This window comes from Musa acuminata, chromosome BXJ2-10 (genome assembly GCF_036884655.1).
Source record: "Musa acuminata AAA Group cultivar baxijiao chromosome BXJ2-10, Cavendish_Baxijiao_AAA, whole genome shotgun sequence".
In the NCBI taxonomy this organism is placed as follows: Eukaryota; Viridiplantae; Streptophyta; class Magnoliopsida; order Zingiberales; family Musaceae; genus Musa; species Musa acuminata.
In genome coordinates, this window is record NC_088347.1 from 37,113,375 (window position 1) to 37,135,183 (window position 21,809).

At 36.8% G+C, this 21,809-nt stretch overlaps 2 protein-coding genes across 5 annotated transcripts; both read left to right on the plus strand.

Moving 5' to 3' along the window:
• The first annotated feature begins 1,446 nt into the window (after positions 1 to 1,446).
• On the plus strand, positions 1,447 to 2,324 carry LOC103969626 (stellacyanin-like). Its single transcript, XM_018819787.2, has 2 exons — positions 1,447 to 1,683; positions 1,774 to 2,324. Exons 1-2 carry the CDS (start codon positions 1,518 to 1,520, stop codon positions 2,118 to 2,120), a joined length of 513 nt encoding a protein of 170 aa, XP_018675332.2. The 5' UTR covers positions 1,447 to 1,517; the 3' UTR covers positions 2,121 to 2,324.
• Positions 2,325 to 3,298: 974 nt separating this feature from the next.
• On the plus strand, positions 3,299 to 15,525 carry LOC135625540 (dicarboxylate transporter 2.1, chloroplastic-like). Of its 4 annotated transcripts, XM_065130473.1 has the most exons (6): positions 3,299 to 4,255; positions 6,062 to 6,375; positions 9,780 to 10,246; positions 10,860 to 11,077; positions 12,081 to 12,337; positions 12,939 to 15,525. In XM_065130473.1, exons 1-4 carry the CDS (start codon positions 3,455 to 3,457, stop codon positions 10,973 to 10,975), a joined length of 1,698 nt encoding a protein of 565 aa, XP_064986545.1. In that variant the 5' UTR covers positions 3,299 to 3,454; the 3' UTR covers positions 10,976 to 11,077; positions 12,081 to 12,337; positions 12,939 to 15,525. The 4 variants fall into 4 exon arrangements, with proteins under 4 accessions (XP_064986545.1, XP_064986546.1, XP_064986547.1 ...); XM_065130474.1 differs by lacking the exon at positions 12,939 to 15,525 and having other exon boundaries at positions 12,084 to 12,315; XM_065130476.1 differs by lacking the exon at positions 12,939 to 15,525 and having other exon boundaries at positions 3,300 to 4,255; positions 9,798 to 10,246; positions 12,081 to 12,427.
• Positions 15,526 to 21,809: the final 6,284 nt, after the last annotated feature.

The following is a 21,809-nucleotide window of genomic DNA, read 5'->3' on the forward strand; positions in this document are numbered from 1 at the left end:
ACAACGAGGGCCTGTTTTGGTACGGCCGGCTGCTCGCCCTTGGTAGTGGCCTTCCTCGTTGTCAACTGTCGATCCTCAGCTCCTGCTAAGAGCTAATTGCTACAGATTTCTCTATCAAATTGCTGCAGCTTTCTTCTCTGTTGCAACTTTCTTCTCTAATGTAGCATCGTTGCAGCTATCTTCTCTACTACAGCATCATTGCAGCTACCTTCTCTATTGCAGCATCGCTACAGCTACCTCCTCTGATGTAGCATCATTGTAGCTACCTCCTCTGTTGCAGTTTCCTCCTTTGCTGTAGCTACCTCCTCTACTATAGCTTTCTCTTCTACTGTAGTATCACTACAGCATCGTGCAGCTTTCTTCTCTGTTGTAGTATCGTTGCAACTACCTCCTTTGCTGTAGCATCGCTGTAGCTATCTCTCCTCTACTGTAGCATCATTGTAGCTACCTCCTTTGCTGCACCTTTCTCTTTTGCTGTAGCATCACTGTAACTTTCTTCTCTGCTATAGCATCGTTGTAGCTATCTCCTCTATTGCATCATCATTGCAGCTTTCTTCTCTGCTCTCAGTAGCTACAACCACAGCAGTAGCAACGATCTACTCTTGTTCTACTCACGAAGCCTCTTGCTCGTAAACTATTTGCTTTGCATCGATCCAAGATTGATATTCTTGATAGGAGTACCATCTTACGAAATAGGGGGAGAATAGCTTCAATGTAAAATAATTTTTTCAATAATTCTTCTTATCTTCTATTCTTTCCGACAGATGACACTTCTTTTCGTTCCAAAGGCGGAGGACAACGATGAGGCACAGCATATCATCTAACACCAAAGCTGCAGGTCATCGAAGATAGGAATCGCGTTAGCTGGCAGCTTATTCCAAGCCTGGTAAAATAGAAGTCACCTTGGCGACCAAGTTATGCTCACACTTTGATGAAAGGATTCATCAAAGGTACAAAAGGACAAAAGGAAAGGGAGATAGACATGCCCATTAATCCCCAGTACGTTAAAGGAGACTGCAGATATGTATGATCATAAGCGAGCAAATGGACGCCCATTCCGTGGAGTTGGTGGCTGTAAGCAATCCTAATCCCCGTTGTGTGCCTCAACAGAGTCAACTTTTCTCGGTGGGAGGCGGCTGTGAGAAGGTTTTACCCGTCTGCAGATGTTTGATAGATCTCTTGTCGGGGACACGAGCAGGAAGGAATGATATCTTAATAAATGATATCATCTTAATTTCACATGCTAAGATAAGGATGTATACCAATAAAATTTTGACCGATGACCAATGCATGTTTCATGACATAAAAGAGTCACCCACTTGCTTGGCACGAAGGTATTCTCCTGCCTTAGAAAAGTTCTAAAGCTAAGAGTAATATTTGAGAGGGTCCACTCACATGCAGCCTAACCACGCCCTCAAAGATATTTATTTATATGGGACCCTAATCCTCCATTATCTGGTGTGCAAGCACCATATCTTTTCTCATCTCACAACCTTATCTCTAGAACAAAGCTTGAAATGGCCAGGCGCAGTTCCGTAGCTTCGGGTGCCCTCCTGCTCCTTTGTTGTGCGACGTGGGTCTCGGCCACCGATTACTCCGTCGGCGATTCCTCCGGATGGAAGCTCGACTTCGATTACACTGCATGGACTAGCGGCAAATCCTTCGTCGTCGGCGACAAACTTGGTTAGTTCTTCGACGCACCATGATCGGCGTTCCCCTTAGTTTGTAACCAGCTTCCAACTTCTGATCGAATCCACGTTTTGGCCACTGCAGTCTTCAAATACGCCGCCTCGCAGCACAACGTCGAGAAGGTGAACGCCGCTGCCTACAACGCCTGCTCGAGCAGCAGCCCCATTAGCAGCGACAACAGCGGCCAAACGACGATCAACCTGGACACCTCCGGCAAGCACTATTTCATCTGCGGGATATCCAACCACTGCACCCGAGGCATGAAGCTGGAGGTCGACGTCGCAGAGTCATCCCCCACCTCACCCTCACCTCCATCCAGCTCCACCACCAACACCACCAACAACAACAATTCCGGCGCCGGGAGCCTCTCGCCGGTGCACGCCACGGTCGCCTTCATGGGGCTGGTGGTGCTCAAGCTCGGCGTCTTCTAGGCTTGGCCAGGAAAGAGACAGTGCTGTAACTACTACTCCATTGCGTCGTTTCTTCCGTATTCATCACTCGTTGCATTAGAGAATAAGAGAGTGCTATTTCTATATGGTGATTGTTGATGCTTCTTTTGATTTATTTGGAGTGACATTGACTTTTCTTTTATATGGGAATGATGATTTCAAATGATAATATGATTTTTGTAGTCATCATTATACTTCTTTGGTTCTCTAATTTGTCGATAATATCACTGTTGGGATGAAAGGGGGTGGATTGAACTCCTACAAAACTTAAATCAGGTGCATATCCGATAAGATTATTTGACCCTCAAGTTAGAATGTATTTAAATTCAAAGACTATAGCTTGACTACGTCAAAGTCTCATGGAATCTTCTTTCCTTTTCTTCTGTATTTTACATCTCTCTGTATCTACGCAATCACATGGCTGCATCCACACAGATAGATTAATGTTGTTCACACCATTTCTTGAAAGAAATGTTTTTGAGTCAATGGCATTGGGTTCTCACAACATGCTCCCTCTTTCCAACGTCAAGCCAAGTCCATCTTCTTCTACAGTTTGACTCCTTTCCTGGAGTTTTACTCGATCAGTCGATCACAACCTCTCATCTCAATGATTGAATTATTAGTGAAGTACATACGGTAGAGGATCATCTTCGATGATTATGATATCTTATAATAGTTTCATATATATATATACATATATACACTAATTAGCACATCCACATTATCAATTATACATTATTTGTATACTAAGTATACAAGCTATAAAAATTATACTTATCTACGTAATAGTTACCCCCTCTTTTAGCGTACCATGATTTGACGCAGCGTTTCAAGAGTGGGTCCCACAATAAGACACACAGATGTCATGATGAGTGTACGGAGTCACTGTGTGCCTTACAAGTGAGTGGGAAAAGAATTGAACGCGGACATACTTGAAAATATTATTCAGTTAGGTATTTACTCCCACGGGATCGCGCAAGCGCCATGCGTATATGCTACACGAATACTACAATGGTTTACCCGTTCTCTTATACGGTATGTCATTGGATGAAGAGTGGGCTCCATCGTTGTTTAGAATCCGTTAGGAATTAGGGTACGACGTCGATGGTCACGTCGCTACTAACGTAGCTAATATTTGTTGTTCCGCGGTAGCCGTTATCCGCTCAACCGCCGGTGGCGCTGGTTACATACCAACGACTGGCTGACCGCTGCGCTCTTAGCCTGAGGGCCGGAACTCCTCCTCTCGCTAATACCGGCGTTTCGGCTGACCCTCGGCCAATCTCTCCCTTCTCTCGAAGCCGCCGAGCCTTGCGGAGATGGAGCCCATGGCCTCCCCGCTCGCTGCCCGCCCCTCCGCCTTGCTCCGCCGCCGGCCCATCCCCGCCCTTTCCCGCCGCCGCCTCATCTCTGCCACCCCCCTCCGCCCTCCTCCTCAGCCCTCCGCGGCGTACCCTCCCTCCATCCGCCACCGCCGCCGTCGCCGCCCGAAACCCTCACTTTTCCCCGCCCGCTCCTCCTCGTCCCAATCCGATTCTCCAAATCCCGCCTCCTCTCCTCTTCCGCTGCCGCCTCCGCGTGAGGGCGCGAAGCTTATCCCCCTGGCAATCTCCCTCGCCGTCGGTCTAGCCATCTGGTTCCTCGTCCCCACACCCGCCGAGGTCACCCCGCAAGCGTGGCAGCTCCTCGCCATCTTCCTGTCCACCATCACCGGTTTCATTCTCGGCCCGCTCCCAATCGCGGCTTGGGCCTTCCTGGGCCTTACCGCCTCTGTCGCCACCAAGACCCTTACCTTCTCCGCAGCATTCGATGCGTTCGAGAACGAGGTGATCTGGTTAATCGTGATATCCTTCTTTTTCGCCAGGGGCTTCGTGAAGACTGGGCTCGGGGATAGGATTGCCACCTTCTTCGTGAAGTGGCTCGGGAAGAGCACACTGGGGCTTTCGTATGGGCTCACCTTCAGTGAGGCTTTTATCGCCCCTGCAATGCCCAGCACCACCGCAAGGGCCGGTGGGGTGTTCTTGCCAATCATCCAATCGCTGTCTCTCTCCGCCGGGAGTGAGCCAGGAGATCGGTCGGCCGGTAGACTTGGATCCTATCTGGTTATGTCCCAGTTCCAGGTTTGATCCTCTTATTCCTTTTTGCCTGGCTTTGTTTTCTGATTCATGTCACCTCTTTTGACTTGAGCACAAAAAGATAACCTTTTTTTCCATTTATTTTTCTTTAAATCTTTCTGATACCTATTGTTCACATTAGCAATATACAAAATTTTCTCTTCGTTAATAAGAGAATACATTTGGCTTCCTCCTCCTCCTCCTCCCACAGGAGAATGCTGAACTCTTATCCTCCAGGTTCTATGTTGTTTGTCAAAAACTCAATGAAAGATCCCCTTTTGAATTTGATAACAACTGATAAGCCATAGGTTGATAACAATGGCAAGCCATAGGTTCTAACTCTTGCAGTTGGCTATATGCATCCTTTAAAATGTTAATGGGCTCTATCGAGAACAATATCACTACTAAAGTAAGAGCCAACCAAGTGCCTTGGTTCTTTCTAATAGTCTTATTGAGTCTTCCTCTTATCTCTTCTGGCACCATATATATTTGACAGCTAACTTGCCCTACTTTGATGCATTTATAGATCTTTGGACATGTCAAAGTCAACTTAGATTGGTTCTCATGAATTAACATTGATTCATGCTGTCCTTATCTGTTTAGAAATGCAAACATTTTTATTCTATATTTTTTCAACTCACACATCGATATTAATATCCCCTAATCAATGAGTGTTTACTCTTTTGGTTTTGATTGCCCAATGGCACTAATATATTATCGCATGCTTTACAAGTATCGTAAAACTTTTTCTTGTAATCTATAGGTTACAACCATCAAACAACATTTGTGATATGCCTCTCTACGTCGACCATTTCTAATCCTGCAAACAATCCCTTTAATCTATCCTTCCTCTTAAATAATTAATCTATATAAAAAACTTTGGTGTTGATAATGTCTGTCTTCTGTTTGTCATTTTTTGAACTCTTCTACTGCTACTACTAAAGTGGCATTTCTTGTATTTGGCCTTACTGTTAAAATGTCTAACAGCCTTGGTTGCTAAATCTATAAATATGATCATATTCAATTTTCAGGATCTTACTGACGAATAGAGGAATATTTTGAATTTCATTTGTACATTGTGTGTGAAAGTGTACACCTAATTATCAGTGAATGATGACATTTTTTCATTTTATTGTAACTCTGCAGTGCCATTTAAGCTGTACTAACTTTCGTAGATGTTAACTTCTTCATTGTTCAGCACTAAAAAAATCTTAAAACATGGTTGACCTTGTAAGTTATAACACATCTTGCAAAATATTAGTTTTGACAAAAGGGACTCACGGTAATCACACAAAAATATTGACATCTCTCTTCACTTTAATAACCATCCAACTTTTGTTCTGTAAATAATATCTTCATCAATTTCTTCTAAATGCTGAATAATAGGCCCCATATACTTAAAATGTGCTTTATTTTCTCTTCACAATATCATTAAATATCACAATGCTTAATTTTATACAGTTCATCACTTGATTGATTTTCCAACTAAAATATTTTGATGACGTAGGATATAACTTTTCAATTCTATGCATTTTCTTAAAAATTCATGTTATAAATAACTACTGGTTAGTGTTTCATATAGTTGAGAAAGTTTAGTTTGGCAGCACGATAATCATTAAAATCCCAGAGCATGTAGTTTAAGTTGAAGTTGCATGAAATATGTTTATTATTCATGCTTCCTTGTCTCCTTTTCAAAAAATTGATAATTCTTAAAAGCTTCATATACTTGAATCATTCTGTTCTGGTTCTTTATCTTCATTTTGTGCTGAGACTGAAGACATTCATTTTTTGTTTCTCTCTGACTCATTTCAGTCTTCCAGTAATTCAAGCGCACTTTTCCTAACTGCTGCAGCTCAAAATCTGTTATGCCTTAAATTAGCCGAGGAACTAGGGATCCATATTGCAAGTCCATGGTTGTCATGGTTTGAGGCTGCAAGTTTACCTGCCATAGCCTCTCTTCTGGTTACTCCATATATTTTGTATAAGATCTTCCCTCCAGAAATTAAGGATACACCAGATGCACCTGCTATAGCAACAAAGAGACTGGAAGAAATGGGACCTGCGACAAGGAATGAGTGGGTGATGATCTGTACAATGGTCTTTGCAGTTTCCTTATGGGTCTTTGGGTAAGTAATTTGAGTTTTTTGTTTTATTGACGTACTTTGTCACAGTGCATTGAATATATTAGTTCAATCTAGAACATTATATCTCTTATTTAGGATCAGATATTATTAATACACAATTTCAATTTCTCCATGCATCATCAGCTAAAGTTGACTACAACCTTGTTGATTGGCTGAGAATCTGAGGGAACAATCTAAATGTCCAATGTTTTTACTATACATACTGTAGTGTATCACAGCAATATTAGCCATAGTCTGGACTGTTGCTTTCCAAAATGCCCTTTTACAAATACTAATCACCTCACTAATCAATGAAACAAATGATTTCTGATTACAAAACTAGATATCTGTATTTGACCTGGTAATGTTTTCGATTTTACAGTATGTAGCATATCTTTTTCATGGGTAACGAAAAGGAATTTATATACATTATGGCATACAAACCTCATTTCTATGTTTTAGTGTCGTCAACCAATCCATTTCTAATATGTTAGAACATAGGATCCTCATTTCAATTTTTAACTTTTGCCATCTGATCCAGCTCTTTGTTATTAGTGATGTATTTTTTAGATCAATAAGTACCATATGAGACTGAGTTTTCCGGCCTTTACATCCTGAAAGCTTTTCTGAAGTTCAGCAGTTTTGATTTGAGTCATCAGTCAAATCAGAAGCATGTTTTTTCTGTTACAACTGCCTGCATTTCATATGATTCAATATTATCAGAAAAACTAAAATATCATCACTTGTTCTTAGATACTGTGGCTCTGTTTGCAGATTGCCAGTTAGGAGTTTCATTAATAGATTTGTAAACACTGTACTAGCCAGTTGACTTAAATGTGACCACTGACGTCTGGGTGAGTGCTTGCATGTGTCTGAGTGTTATATATCCATTTAACAAAAGCATCTAGGCCTTCTTATTCTTTTTCTAAACTTATGATGGACCACTTGAATTTAAAATCAGCATATGTTGAATATGATCTTTTGTACTTGAAGTGCCAGTACCAAAAGTTTAATTCCTTCCAATATGCCAACAGTATTATTTACCTGTTCATTGTATTTCCACTTGATTTTATTTGAAACTATTAAGGGTCACATACTTTAATCCATTCTAGCTCAATTTTATGTGATGTGTTGATAACTAGCTGAAATGTTTTCACCAGTTTTTGTAGATTCAACAATGAAGACTCAAATTTGAGTATATTGGATCAGAAAAATGAAAATGAAAATAGGTAGTCAAGCTGATATCATTGTCTGTATAATTTGTATGATTTAACATTAAAATGGCCAAAGAAAGGGGATCGGCTGGATTTTATTGGAACTCTATAGATGAGTTCAATCAGTTTTGCAGTTCTGATTGATCCTTGCTGATTTCTGCAAAGTGTGTTTGAAACTTGGCTTTTCTTTTTTTTCCTATCAATTCCAAACAAATCATATTGGTCATTTGGTTTGATACAATCCACATAGCCTATTACAAACTTGATCCTAATCTTGGGAACCTTACTTGAAATAACACTGTTTGAAGATTCGGTTTTGGTTATACTTCAGTTGCCGCTAGAAAAGTATGCTTCAATGTTTTTGAAAATTTTGGGTTTTTTAAATGCCATATTAAGATATTCACAAAATTTGAAAAGGAAATAATTAAGATAAAAAAAGAAAATAATAAAAGATGTACTGAATCATGAGGTTCCTCATCCAGATCTAAGAAACAATGGAAATGAACATAGGAATCTAAGCTTCACCCTGAATTCAAAGGAAGTTCCCATAAGATCTTCATTTCAGAGGAGTGAGAACCATGCAAGATGATTTTTTTGATAAATCCCCCTTATCTTGTTGGTTTCTTATAGAGAAAAGGTTAGCAGAATGAGCTTTTCAATAGGAGTGAGGTTTGGGAGGTTTGGCACATGAAGAAGCTATGCACTAGGCCTTAAAACAGATTACTCTATCGAGATCAACTTTAGGCTAATTCAACTGAAAAACAATGATTCTTGGAAACTTTGAAGAATATATTAGACCGTCCTTATTCTGCGGTGTGGACTGTATTGAAATCATTTTGATTTTTCGTTTGAAACTGGTAAACTGAAAAGGATTAATTTTGATCAGAAACATAAGCCATGTTCAATAAGGATGGGATCGTAAATCATTATTCCAAGTAAAAATATGATAAGATTGTAAAATTTAAGTAAAATAGGAGAAGGTGAAAAAATATATTACAGAATTAACCAGAAATTCTCCATTCACTCTCTTGGGAATGGCCTTACTGCTGCATTTATATTCCATGATAATTTAATTACTGAAAAATGTACCTTTGGAATAAATTGACAACTAAATTAACTGTAACCTTCACACCAGGTCTGATATCATGTAAAAATATAATAACAATTATATCTATTGTCACTCTATGATACTGTTGTAACAGAGTAATAATAGAAAACTTTTTTTTTATTTCATCTTGAGATCAACCACACTTTATTATTATTATTTTTTGGGCTTTTAACATTCTGTATAGATAATATGGTAAGTAGATACCCCACTGTAATCGCTAGGACATGAAATGTGGAAGAAATATAATTAAGCTGTAGGCTGAATAATCCTTTTCCTGCCTTTTTCAACTCATGACTCATCTCTTTATTAAGTGTCCTCTAAAGATTGAAAAAGGTAGCTGCCAATTTTTTCAGTTATTTTCTCTTTTCCATTCCTTAAAAACTAGCTAGATGTCATTTTAGAATCATTTATGACTTCCAAATATACTATAACAAGTCCCTAATTTTGACTATAAAGTTAGAGTGGAAGTTGGAAATAGAAAATTAGAAATGCTGGATGCAGACCTGTGCAACTCAACCTACCCTCTGGTACAGATAACCTAAACTGCACAAATAATGCATTAAATAATTATCTAAACCTAGACCAAGATATACTCAAACTAAACCTCAGAAAATTCTTGATCAGAAACGGAGGGAGAAATCTTGGAAGGATCAGTGGTTGCTGGGCGGGTTAGCTAACAAATGGAAACTTGTCTCTAGTATGCAAAAGTCTTTTTCCTTCATTTCTAGTAGACATTAGAATGCATTTTAACTTAATGCTTTCATAATCATATGAAATTATGATGCTCCGCACATTGAGTGGCCCTTCTAGTGCCGACAGCTTATTTTTTATTAATAATGTATAAGATGATTAACCAAAGCAATTTCCAGAGACAAAGAAGATTTATTTTTCTTGCATCATGCCATGTCATTTGACATTACCCACATTACTATTATGCTGCTCTATTAAGAAGGTCTCACTGGTCAACTAGACAAAAAAGTCTGTTCTGTTGTTTGTTTCATACATAAATTAACCAACAAAACTCGGCTTCCCTGACTGTATATTTTATAGATCCATTGCTAACGGAAAACTTCAATGCTTACAAGGAATTGTTTGTTTCATAGAGATGCTCTTGGCATATCAAGTGTTGTTGCAGCAATGCTTGGCCTATCCATCCTTCTACTTTTTGGTGTTCTGAATTGGGATGATTGTCTTAGTGAGAAGTCTGCATGGGATACCTTGGCTTGGTTTGCAGTACTGGTTGGAATGGCTGAACAGCTTACAAATCTTGGAATTGTGACATGGATGTCAAATTGTGTTGCGGAGTCTCTCCAGCATTTCTCACTGAGCTGGCCTGCCGCCTTCTGCATTCTTCAGGCATCTTATTTCTTCATTCACTACCTATTTGCAAGTCAGACTGCACATGTTGGAGCCTTGTATTCAGCATTTCTTGCCATGCACTTGGCAGCTGGTGTTCCTAGTGTATTGGCAACACTTGCATTGGCATACAACACAAATCTTTTTGGTGCATTAACACATTATAGCAGTGGTCAGGCTGCTGTATATTTTGGAGGTACTGCAAATTTCTACAGACTGATAACGAAAACTCAAAAAAGAATGGATCCATTATGACTCATATAATGTCACATTATGACTGATAGAATGGCACATCTGGTGTTGTAATAGACCGTAAGGGTTATAACAGAAACTAGGGTAATGAAGACTTATTGTCCTAACATTGCTACACAGTTAAAAGAACATTAAATTTAAATTAAGCAACATGTTACTGTGGTTCCCTTTAAAAAGAAAGAACATGCTACTGTTGTTCCAATTTCAAAACATTTTATGTTTCTATATTATACTCCAAACTCCAAAGGAGAAGAAAACTTGTTAACTTTTATAGAAGCACGAGTTATATAATGACTGTAAAATGTTCAGCCATTAAATTTTGTCTACAAAAATTTAGTCAGTTGGAGAAATGTGGAAAGTAATGTCTTCTTTAATGAGAGTGCTTGGAAGTGTACTGGAAGAACTCTCAGAATTTTAAATTTGAGTTCCTGAACAAGACTCTATGATAAGTGCTCTATGTCAGACACGTTGATTACATCTCACAGAAAATATTTTCAGGTATTAATAATGTTAGAAATAGTTTGGGTAACTCTAATGTTTTTCCCCTTTTCCTGCAGTGGGTTACTTGGACCTTCCTGATATATTTAGGCTGGGCTTTATAACAGCTTTGATCAATGCTTTAATATGGGCTTCTGTTGGTACCTTTTGGTGGAAATTTCTAGGGCTGTATTGAAGCTGATGGTGGTGTAAGTTGAGAGAAGTCTTCCATTAATGATACTTAAAGATCCTCAAGCTTATTCTGGAACCATTCTTAATTTCCTAGTTTCTGCTAAAGGTAGAACTCTGAATTTCATGCATCTTTTTAGGTTAAACACTCTTTTCCCCTCCTATTTATGTTCCAAATTGTTGCTGATGCATTTAAATCAGCTATATCCATGTTGAAACATTTACTGTTAAGAGTACAAATTAGCCAAAATACTTTGAGGTATTGTTGGATTGCTTCAACATTTCAGTGAATATAGGATAACACACATTTTTAAAGAAGCTAACCATGTCGTGCATTGGTTAGCAAATTTTGGAAGGGTGAACCATTGTAATGAATTCTGGTACGATGTGTTTTCTCGGGACTTGGAGGTTATGATCTCCTCTGATAACAGAGAAGATAGGTCTTCGCTTTATTGCTAAATAAAAGTTAATTTTCTGTTGTGCAAAACCAAAGAGAGTACAAATTAGCAACTGTAAAATCAAATGGATTGTTGGCAATGTGACATCTAGCCTCTTTTATTATATGCTGCCTGAACTGGGTTTAGACCTTTATGTACTTTGTCTTTTTCTCTGATTTCTTCGTGATGGAGAATATATGGCCTTTAAACCACAGGAACTATCAACGATTGTTAACAAGTATGTATAATCTGCTTGTTTATGTGTTCTGTTTTGATAAGCCTATGGCTACTCATGATACCATTTAGTTGAAGATAGACAACGTAGTCTGGAAATATGTCTACTGCTATATGGCTCTTTGGAAAGATATTCGAGAACATTAGGTATGAAATTCATGATACCTAGGATCATTATAGAATGTACTATACCTACTAAATTTAGGTAAAATGTGCAATTTCATTGATTTTTTTAGGTGATGGTGCTTTACTAAATGCAAAAGATGTGAACTTATTTTTTGTTTAAAACATTGCCAGCTACCATCAAGATATTTCTGTTTAATTATGTTCCCATATCTAGTCAATCATGAAGAGTTTTGTTTACTCTATGAATACCACTGTAGCATGCTTTATCAGCATATCAGCTCTGAGCCTTTTGACTGAATTATCAATTTTTTTCAGAAGACTTTCAGATGAATTACAGATGCAGTTACAAGTTTACAAATTCTTGGGATGCAGCTAATATTTCCATCTAAGATTAAGGGGAAATGTATTTTTACCCTGTATCTTAAAGCAGGTGCTTTAAATGTCATACATAAAAAAATTCACATGGTCGATTCTCCTATTTGTTCATCATGATAAATTGGATTCGTCCATTGAGTTAAAGAACAAATCCACCAGCAGACACTGGAAGATAGATCTGTGCTGTTTTTATTTTGGTATGTGCTGTTTTTATTTTGGTACTTTTATCTTTGTGCAATATCTGACAGAAACCTGGCATTTTATAACATCATGGTTTCATTTTGATATTCAAGTTCTTTTTTTCCCCATTTTCCTTTATTTTTAGCTTTGTTATCCCTGATATAACATCCACTATACAGTTTATGACTTGTAATTTTGCCACCAATATCATATTGAAATTATCTGACGAAAATTGTGGTCACTGAAGATTTTTCTCATATCAACTTTCTCTGCATGTAACTATCATGGCAGCTAAAATTCCATCAGGAAACTTGGAAGTTTGAAAACAATTAGTTTTGTTGTGTATCTGACTTCTTACATGGCACAACTTTTAGATATCAGTGGATTGATTATGGCATTCTGTCTTAGATGTCCTGTAGCAAACATTTTCATTACAGAACATAAACTTGTATCTTTATTTTATGGTACCAATCTTCTTATACTGTTTTTTTCTTCCTCCTCTTCTTTGTCAAGATCTGCAGCTGCTCTCTTGCTCCATTACGCATACAAATTTGATTTGTCGAGTAGGTAGTTATATATTAACTTAATTCCATTGTTTACTCTTTTGTTTCTGGACAGGCATATCTGACAACAAAAAAAGGTTGATAGGATAAGATCTTGAAACTGAAAGAATACATTATGAATAGCTTGGAATAGATGCATATGGCTTTGACTTGTTTGAGTTTTGTGGTACTTGGAACAAATATTGAGCACACACTGGGCTTGGTGCACAAGATTTAATGCACAGATTCACTGAAACATCTCCAGTCATCAGGTCATGAGTTTCCCAAGCTATTTTACTCAGCTTTAGCAATTCCTGATTCTTCATAACTTTTGTTGGTATTGTGGCTAATCAAGGGGTATTTTGCATGCCTTTTACTTGCAACTTATCATGGAACTTCCCAACTTCCACATGCATAGTACAAAATTAAAACCTCATGTAGTAAATTTATGCTGCCACATCCCTTTTGTCCCCATGTTCTGACCAATCCCCATATCCCTTAGCTTTGGAGGACAAGAAACTGAGTCTATACATGTGGAATCAATCTTTAGATGTAGATTTAGATTTGATTTGGAGTGAAATTAATGTTGAAAATTGCAATTGGTTTGGTTTGATTAGATCATAAAAAATAATGCAATTTTCAGGACATCTTCTGGATCTAAAATTGACATCTATCATGAACACAATGAAAAATGGTGAAGTTGTATTCATCTCCAAAATAATGTAATGAGTTGCAGAGTGTTTTAAAACATTATCCAAACTGTTATTGTTAAAATAATACATCAAAATGGGTTTGCCTTGTTGCCTTGACAAATATTTCCACTCAGAGCATCATGCCAAATAAAAATGAAGCATATCTCTTACTGCAGCAGTTTCTTCTTTTATCCCCTAAAAGAGAATAAGAACTAAGTTGTTATTTCAAGTTGAAATTATAACAGACATTGTAGTACAAAAAAGATTGGAACGTTGGAATTTCTCTCCATAGAATCAGATTTACAAGTTTTGGCAATCTAAGTTAGTCATTAGCCATCATGTTTCTTTTTCTATGTACATCATAATTCATAAAATACAAAAAAAAGGTTAAGAAATCAGGAATATGCAGAACTTCAAGTCATTTTGAGGAGGTATATCCTTTACCTTGTTATCATTTTGAGCTTTGTAAATCAATGAAGGAGAACGAACAACAAACACTGGATGGATATATTCAACAAGTCATCTTCTTCTTCTGCCAATCAGCAGCAGAAGATCAAACTTGAACGAAGAAAAGCAGCAGCAGATCTGCTTTCAGTGGTAGCCTTTTCTGTGGTTTTCAGCACCTACGCACTTTGGCATTTACTTTATGTGACCACGACACTGGGTTTGTGCTGAAAGGGGGAAAGGAAGAGATAATTCCAAGTCGCTCCCCATCTTTTCAGGCTTCCTGGCCACATGACACCACCACGCAGAACAAATAGCTCCCACCTTTTCCTTTCCCCCACTCTGCCTCAGCTTTTGCTTTTCTGCGTGCAGGATTCCATTAGGTGGAGTGCTTCCATGGGCTCTACCAGGAGACGAGGAGAAAATACCAAGCCGTCGCTCTCCCACACCTGTAGTTGACAGGGGACGCCCTCGGTGGCTGCCTTTTGGTCTGTAGTTCCAAGTGCTGGGTTGCAATCCATGGCTTGTGTGCAGTGAGAGGACATCTCGTTCTGCGCTGTGACCTTTGCTTGGATTCCCTGCCAGCTCGGGTTGTGTAGGCCAGCAAAGGGAGGTGCATCTTCCTTTCATGTGGAGCGTCATGTCCTCCTCCCCAGGCCAGAAGGAGATTTTTGGAGGGATTTGGCATCCTAACTCATGCAGGTTCTGAACATGACCTCCCATTTCCACGCTCGAGCTTTTGCAGCGCTTCATGTTGTTTGTGAAGCTAACAAGAGATTTCAATCTGGAGAACCATGAAGGACTGGGATTGTCGAATGGCTGCGGGTTAAGTCGAGGTTGCTCCGCTCCAATGGATTACTTGTCGGTCTCTTTTGAAAGCCAAAGCATCCTTCACCAGTTGATCGTCAAATCTTCTCCAGACCTGCAGTTTCTGCTTTACGGTCTTCTCTATTCCGTCCCACAGTAACAATTTTGGTTAGCAAGTATGATGCAGCCGGTACACGTACTGTCGAATGACGACTCATTCCGAACATAATAATCATCGACTCACAGTTGGTTGAAGTCAGCGTACCTTGTCGTAAGCCAGAATTTGGAACAAGAACATGGAAGGATGATGCTGCGACTGGCTAAGGTTTCTGCAGGACATAATGGATGTATAACTCTGGCTACCACTAGAGCTCCAATTGCAGCTCATGATTTTTGCACCGCAAGTCTGCAAAACAAGAACGAGTTGATGTCAGTGGTCCACACGATCATGAAGCAGACACTTTGTAAAGTAAGCAGAGAACAGCTCAGGAGACCTGTTGACATACTTGGTTCTTGTTTTGCAGGATGCAAGAGCTTTTTGAGGGGAAATATCAACGTCTTGAGAATGCAAGAGATTAAAGTTCTTTATCGGAAAGAAAGTAAGAGATGGAGTGAGAGAGAAGACCTCGTAAAGTTAAAGGGAATCCCTCACCTACATATCAGTGTAAGAAGACTTTAAACTCCACTGGTGAGTGAAACTTTATTATGGTTCTTTTTGTAGCTTGCCTTCCTCTTTGTTGCTCTTTCTCTTTGCACTCTTTTACTGCCACCACGTTACTTGGCAAAAAGATACATTCGGAATCAATCTCGTAAACTACTGTACCTTTTTTTATCTGCACCTTCTAATTACACCTTCCTTGTGAATTGCAATAGATGCTGAAGCATTTATCCCCCCCTCAAAAGCAGTAAATCTTATATAGCCAGAGCAGATTGGCCTTTTTTTCATTCCATATTCATGCCACAATTGCTTGATTTAGACCAACAAATCATTGCACTGCAGTAGAACTTTTTTATATTTGTTCAGATAAACCTGCTTTTGTAGTCAGTTGCTAATGATTCGGTAGTGGATCCCAAATCATAGGAAGTCATGTTAGTTGCTGCCTGTGACAAGGTGGAGAGGCAGAGTCCACTTTTCTCAGTTTAAACAAGACTATTTAGCACATAGAGCTTGAACTATGGCATCTTAGATGGCACCTATCAAACAAACATATCATGAGATTTTTCATGTCCTTTTGTTCTAGGCCCTGAAAAAGATTACTTAGGAAATGGTCAGACCCCATACATGTTTGATGTAGTAATCATAGTTCGAGAGAAAGCAAGATAAAGAAAGTGCCATCATGGTCCCAAACCTGGGACAACACTACACAGTAGGTTTCACACCAGTGAATCTTTTGTGGCCTCATTCCATGACAAACAAGTCTGCCACACCCAATGAGATAAAAAAACTGTATGTGATCAATTCCAAAGCAAAAAGAAACCTCCATGGTTTGCAAACCTTGGATCTGGGTCCCATGGTGGTGTTCACCAGGGCTTTTCTACTGTGCTAAGTGGAAGATGACTGCACCCACACCTTTCTCCACCACTCGAAGCAAAGGAAAACAAATTGCGGAAAGGTTCCATGTCATGTAATCTCATGTTAGCCATCCACCTAAGAAATCTACATGCTTCTTTATTCTTTTGACAAATCTTTTCTAATCTATGATCTTCCCAATCCAAATAAGAAGCTGGATCAAACATTTGTCTTCTCTTGAACCTGTGCTAGCTTTTATTCAATGTGTGCATACACTCTACCAAAAAAAAGGATGAGTTGTACATTGATTTTTTTAATAAAAAAGGCTAACTAATAGATTTAAGATCACAAAAAAGTTTGGACAACAATATCAGAATTTTAACTTGGTTCTTGACTTGTATGTCCTTATCTAGATAGAATATGACTTTCTGCAACTTGTATCCTTTCAATTTTGTGGTATGCAATATGTATGGCATCATCATCCTGTCAGTCCAAACTGAACAATCTCCAACCAAATGCGGCATTACCATATCTATCCACTTCTTGATTTAATTGCTAATTACCAAAAAACTTAAAGGTGTTGACATGACCAACAGAACTCTTTGGACGATCATTACAGTAAATTGGAAGCTTTTACCCAATTATCTACTTAATGAAGTCTCTTTGTGCTAGCATGGCCTCTTATTGAAACCCTCCTTGTCGCGCTACTAGAAATCTGGAATGTAGACCAGCTTTCATCAAATTTTCTACTCGCATCTTTTAATTGAGTGAACTTCTCATCCTCCAATATGTATCAGTTCTGAAACTTAGGAGGTCCGAAAAAACAAAAAGAAGAGACAACGAGAGAAGAAAGTAATCCTCCTTCCATTACTGAAGAAACTTTCCTTTCTTCAAGATAGTGTGAGCCAAGCTCAAAGAACTGAAAGCATTTTCCTTAGTCAAGAAGAAATGTGTCCTCTCCTAGCATCTGTTTTATGCAGTTGACATTGAATAGACTGTCAGCATCTGTTTGTGAAGAGTCTCTGCTTTCTCCAAAGTGGTATAACTGAAAAGATGCACTCTTGGTAGAAAACAGTTCTCTCCAAGTGTCTATTCTCCAAAGTTGGCAATGAATAGTCTAATAGTTTGGCTGTCTCTCTGCAAAAGTTACACTATACAACTTTCTAAGATCCATATGCTATATATCACATCACCACAGCATCAAACACTAAGTTTGGTAGCTTATGGATGTGCTGAGAAAGATTAAAGACTATATGTTGGTTGGAATTGGGAGTAGGCTTAGATTGCAACTGAGGCTAAGATTTACAATCATTGTTAATCTTAGGCAATGTAGATACTCGACATTTACCTCGAAAAAAGATTACACATGTTATCATAAAAATGATTGCAACTTCAATGCTTCCTTTCCATAATGTATCTTTACAAATGATCATGTAGGATGTGAACTTGAAGTCAAGATCTGGCAATGGTGAAATCAACATGGGAACATGAAATGCACAGTCCCTTGTCATTTTTGAGGCAGCTTCCTTTTTTGCTTGTTCTAATCAAATCAGTCTTTTTTTTGTCAATCTCACAAAAAAAGAACTGAGCTCAGGAGCTGTCCCAACTCTCTTGGCAAATCCCTACCTACAAAGTTCACTTGGGGTGAGTTGGGACTTGGCTAGTCTCATCTTCCATCCACCTACCACCTCCATTGTTCATAACCTGCAGCCATTTCAATTTTCCCAGTCTCCTACTTGTATTGAAAATACAGTTCCTCATCTAATGCTTGGTTGTTGGATGCATGGTTAAAGAAGCACATGCAACATGTGAACCAAACATAGAGTACATGCATTTGTAATATATGAATAAACCATCATAAATATGTATTTTTAGGATAGAATGTTGAAGGTGTCAAAAGTTTTAGAAAGCATGTGCAACAATTGTCTTCCACTTTCAAACTTATAAGACAATGGGCAAAGGAAACAACATTTGGGGTGGTTAGATATGAACTTAAGTTTAAGATTGATGGGAGATGTTTCTTCAAACATCTCCTATCAATAAAACTGTGTATATTGATCCTTCTTGCTTCTCTCTAGACTTGAATTTTAGGGAAGATTTTATGAGTATATCATGCGAAGATAATATTAAATACCTATTATCATAGAAATAAATATAATATGTCAATATCATCTTAATATAAAAAATTATATGTTTAGAAGGCAGCATCAACCAATTCATTTGGTCTTTCATGCCATGAGATATAACAAAATTGGTTAGTATTATGTCACACTCTAAATTATTAGAGGAGTTATGAATATAACAGTTTAACTCTTATTGAATATAACATATTTGAAATTTGACTCTTCTTAATCAAGACTCATTTAGATTTGATTACATCCATAAATTTTATGTTGACGAAAGATGAGATCAAAGAAAATCATTTAAAATGATATGTTTAAGAAATCTATGGGTATAATAGTCAAAAGAGGTAAAATGATAAATATTAATAGTACGAAGACAGATAAAGAAAGACCTAAAAGAATCTTAATGAAAATTATAAATAAAATTTTAAATACTTTAAGTTTAACTAAATATATGATTTTTTAATCGATCTCAAATAGTTGAGACTTACAGTTTTATTATTGTTGTTGTTATATAAAATTTTAAGACTTATATTAGTAATTTAAATTAGATGAACACGCCAACTAATTTGGATAGTACACTATAAATAAATGTAATGATATGTATTATCATATTATTATTTTTTTACAATTATATATATTTTTCTTGGTCTTCTCTCTTAAATACTCTCTTTCATCGTCTTCCTATTATTTTTTGTTTATATTTGTTTTTGACAGTATAGGTTTCTAAAAATATTAAATATTTTTTCGTTAAAAAATAGGTTAATAATTTTGATTAGAACATGACAAACTTCCATTAGTATTTTAAGAAATTATTTGCCATAGTTATTTTTATACAATTGTCCCCAATATAAATCCTTGATGTATTGGCATCAACATGACATTCTGTATGACATATTTTGTATCATTGGAAAAAACATTTGATTGATTATTTTGAATCTTGAATTGGCTAATCAGTAACTATAATGATTTTTAGAATTTTAAAATAAATTATAGTGATGTCAGTATAATCAATCAGTTGATTAATATTTTTAGAAAACATCCATTTGGATGACCAAAAAATAATTCATACATCAGTATCACTCCATCAAGAATTTATGGCATATATAAGTCCCTACAATATTATTAGTTAAAAATATATATAATTTTAAAATTTAAAATACCCTTATTTTTTATCCATTTTTTTACATTTTTCACCGCACTTTTCGATCTTAAAAAGAAACAAATACTTTAACAATTACATCAGACATACAAAGAGAATCAAAGATTTGATGTCATCATAGAAGAAGCTCACAAAAGAGCCACATAAACTCATGAACATTAATAATGTCAATTGGAAGTTCAAAATCATTGAAATATTAACTATAATGATTTTTAGAATCTTAAAATACAACATGAATGTGCCAAATTTAAAGAAATTAAAGGGGTAAGTATATAAATAATTAAAAACACTCCATTCTTTCATCACCATCAGTAAGTCGAATCCCTGAAGCTGATCTGACCATATATTGCCCCTCTCTCATATTGTATTTGATCATGTCAATTTGATGTGATGGGCATCGGATTAATGTTTCAATATATATATATATATATATATATATATATATATATATATATATATATTGTCAACCGATGAATAAAATACATAGCTGACCAATGAATTGAAGTTTAATTAATCGACATCATCGCATCTCAATCTTTTGGGACATTTTGTACTTTGACCAACCGACCAATATGAACTCTCTCTTTCTTCCTCTCCTTTCCATCCATCGTTTTACTATCAATCTAGAATTCCGTAGCCACATCATGACAATGAAGAGAGAGTTGTTTTCTTTAATGAAAATATTAAAATAGTGTTTGATTTCTTGGACAATGTTTTAAGTCACGGATATTGACACCATTTCACTGTCATATGGTTCCACATAAACATCAAAGCATCACAATTTACTCCACTTTCAAACACCTAATTTAACCCCATTCTAGTATGACATGAATTCAAATATAAATATTTTTCTTTTGTCATAATATTTCACATTAATTGAGTGATCATAAATGCTGGATGTTTTAGGAAGCACAAAATAAGAGTGGATCCTTTGATTGGAACTCTTCAAATTATATTGATTCAACTGTTGCCTTCCAGAAATCCACTTCTCAGTAGAAAATGATGGTGAAATTTAATTACTTATTGACTATATATATATATATTTTTTTACTAGACAAGAAGGTCAAATTTATGCAGTTCTATGCAAGTAGATAAACTATTTCCATGATCCTTTGATTTTTGTTATTTTTTACAAATCCAGTTATGAATGCTATTTCAGTATTTATAATTGCTAGTGATTTAGTAAATATGATTCATTACAACTCTTTTCGCTGGCAATATTAGAAAAATTAATGTTTGAAACAGAAGGAAATTAGTTCCTGTTAAACATGTCATGTTAATACGAGTTAGATGGAATAATATTCTTATTTCAGAAATACTCTTTCGTCACACTCTATAATTAGGATTTCTCATACATTATTGTTCGAGTTCTAAAACTTTATTTACGATCGATCTAGTTTGAGCATTGGCATGCCCCCATTTTAGTTTTATAGTAATGTTCGTGACACGAAGGGCTCGAGAGAGGAGCATCGACATAATCGGATATTTCGTTACGGAAGAAAAGCAGCCAAGTCAAATTGAATTGATCCCATTAATGAAGCTATAATAAGTCAAAGAAAAATATTATATTTTTCTACTCGTCTAAGCATTTATTCCACGAGAAACTTGAGTTCTATGGAGGCAGATTTGAAGTCGGTCTACTTCCTGGCTTTCATTACACCAAACACACCGACCGCTGAATGCGTACAATTCTCCCACCATTTTCGAAGAAAATTGTCACTGATTGTTACGATGATATCAAAAGAATTTTTGTGTTATACAATTGGATGAAACATTTCTATACTATAATAGTCGAGCTATTGATCATTGCTATGCTTCATTATTATTCGTTGCAAAGTAGAAGAAACATTAACAATCATAAAGTCTTATATGTTATCATCCTAAGCATTTATTTTTCCGATCGAAAAAGAGTAGAGATTATTCTTCACATAAAATTTGATATCATATGTGCTTAAAATGGATTCTTCTACGAATAGATAAATAATGGATCATATTCAAATTCGATTGAAGGAAGAGATAAATATCGATATTATAATAAATTTTACCTTCTCTGTAGAAAAAGAATTGGCAATAAATGTATTTTAAAGGAATAAAATATTTACTTTAGCTAAATGGATAAGTAAGCATGTTCCAAATATTGTATTAATATCAAATAGAGCTAAACCATGTTCTTTTTTTTCATCAAGGAGTTGAGGTATCAAAATTGATA

Bases quoted from the DNA above. Each gene is read 5' to 3' on its own strand.
- LOC103969626 (XM_018819787.2), top strand. From the start codon at position 1,518: ATGGCCAGGCGCAGTTCCGTAGCTTCGGGTGCCCTCCTGCTCCTTTGT. The intron at 1,684-1,773 runs GTTAGTTCTTCG...TGGCCACTGCAG, and splicing joins CGTCGTCGGCGACAAACTTG to TCTTCAAATACGCCGCCTCG.
- LOC135625540 (XM_065130473.1), top strand. From the start codon at position 3,455: ATGGAGCCCATGGCCTCCCCGCTCGCTGCCCGCCCCTCCGCCTTGCTC. The intron at 4,256-6,061 runs GTTTGATCCTCT...GACTCATTTCAG, and splicing joins TGGTTATGTCCCAGTTCCAG to TCTTCCAGTAATTCAAGCGC. The intron at 10,247-10,859 runs GTACTGCAAATT...CTTTTCCTGCAG, and splicing joins GGCTGCTGTATATTTTGGAG to TGGGTTACTTGGACCTTCCT.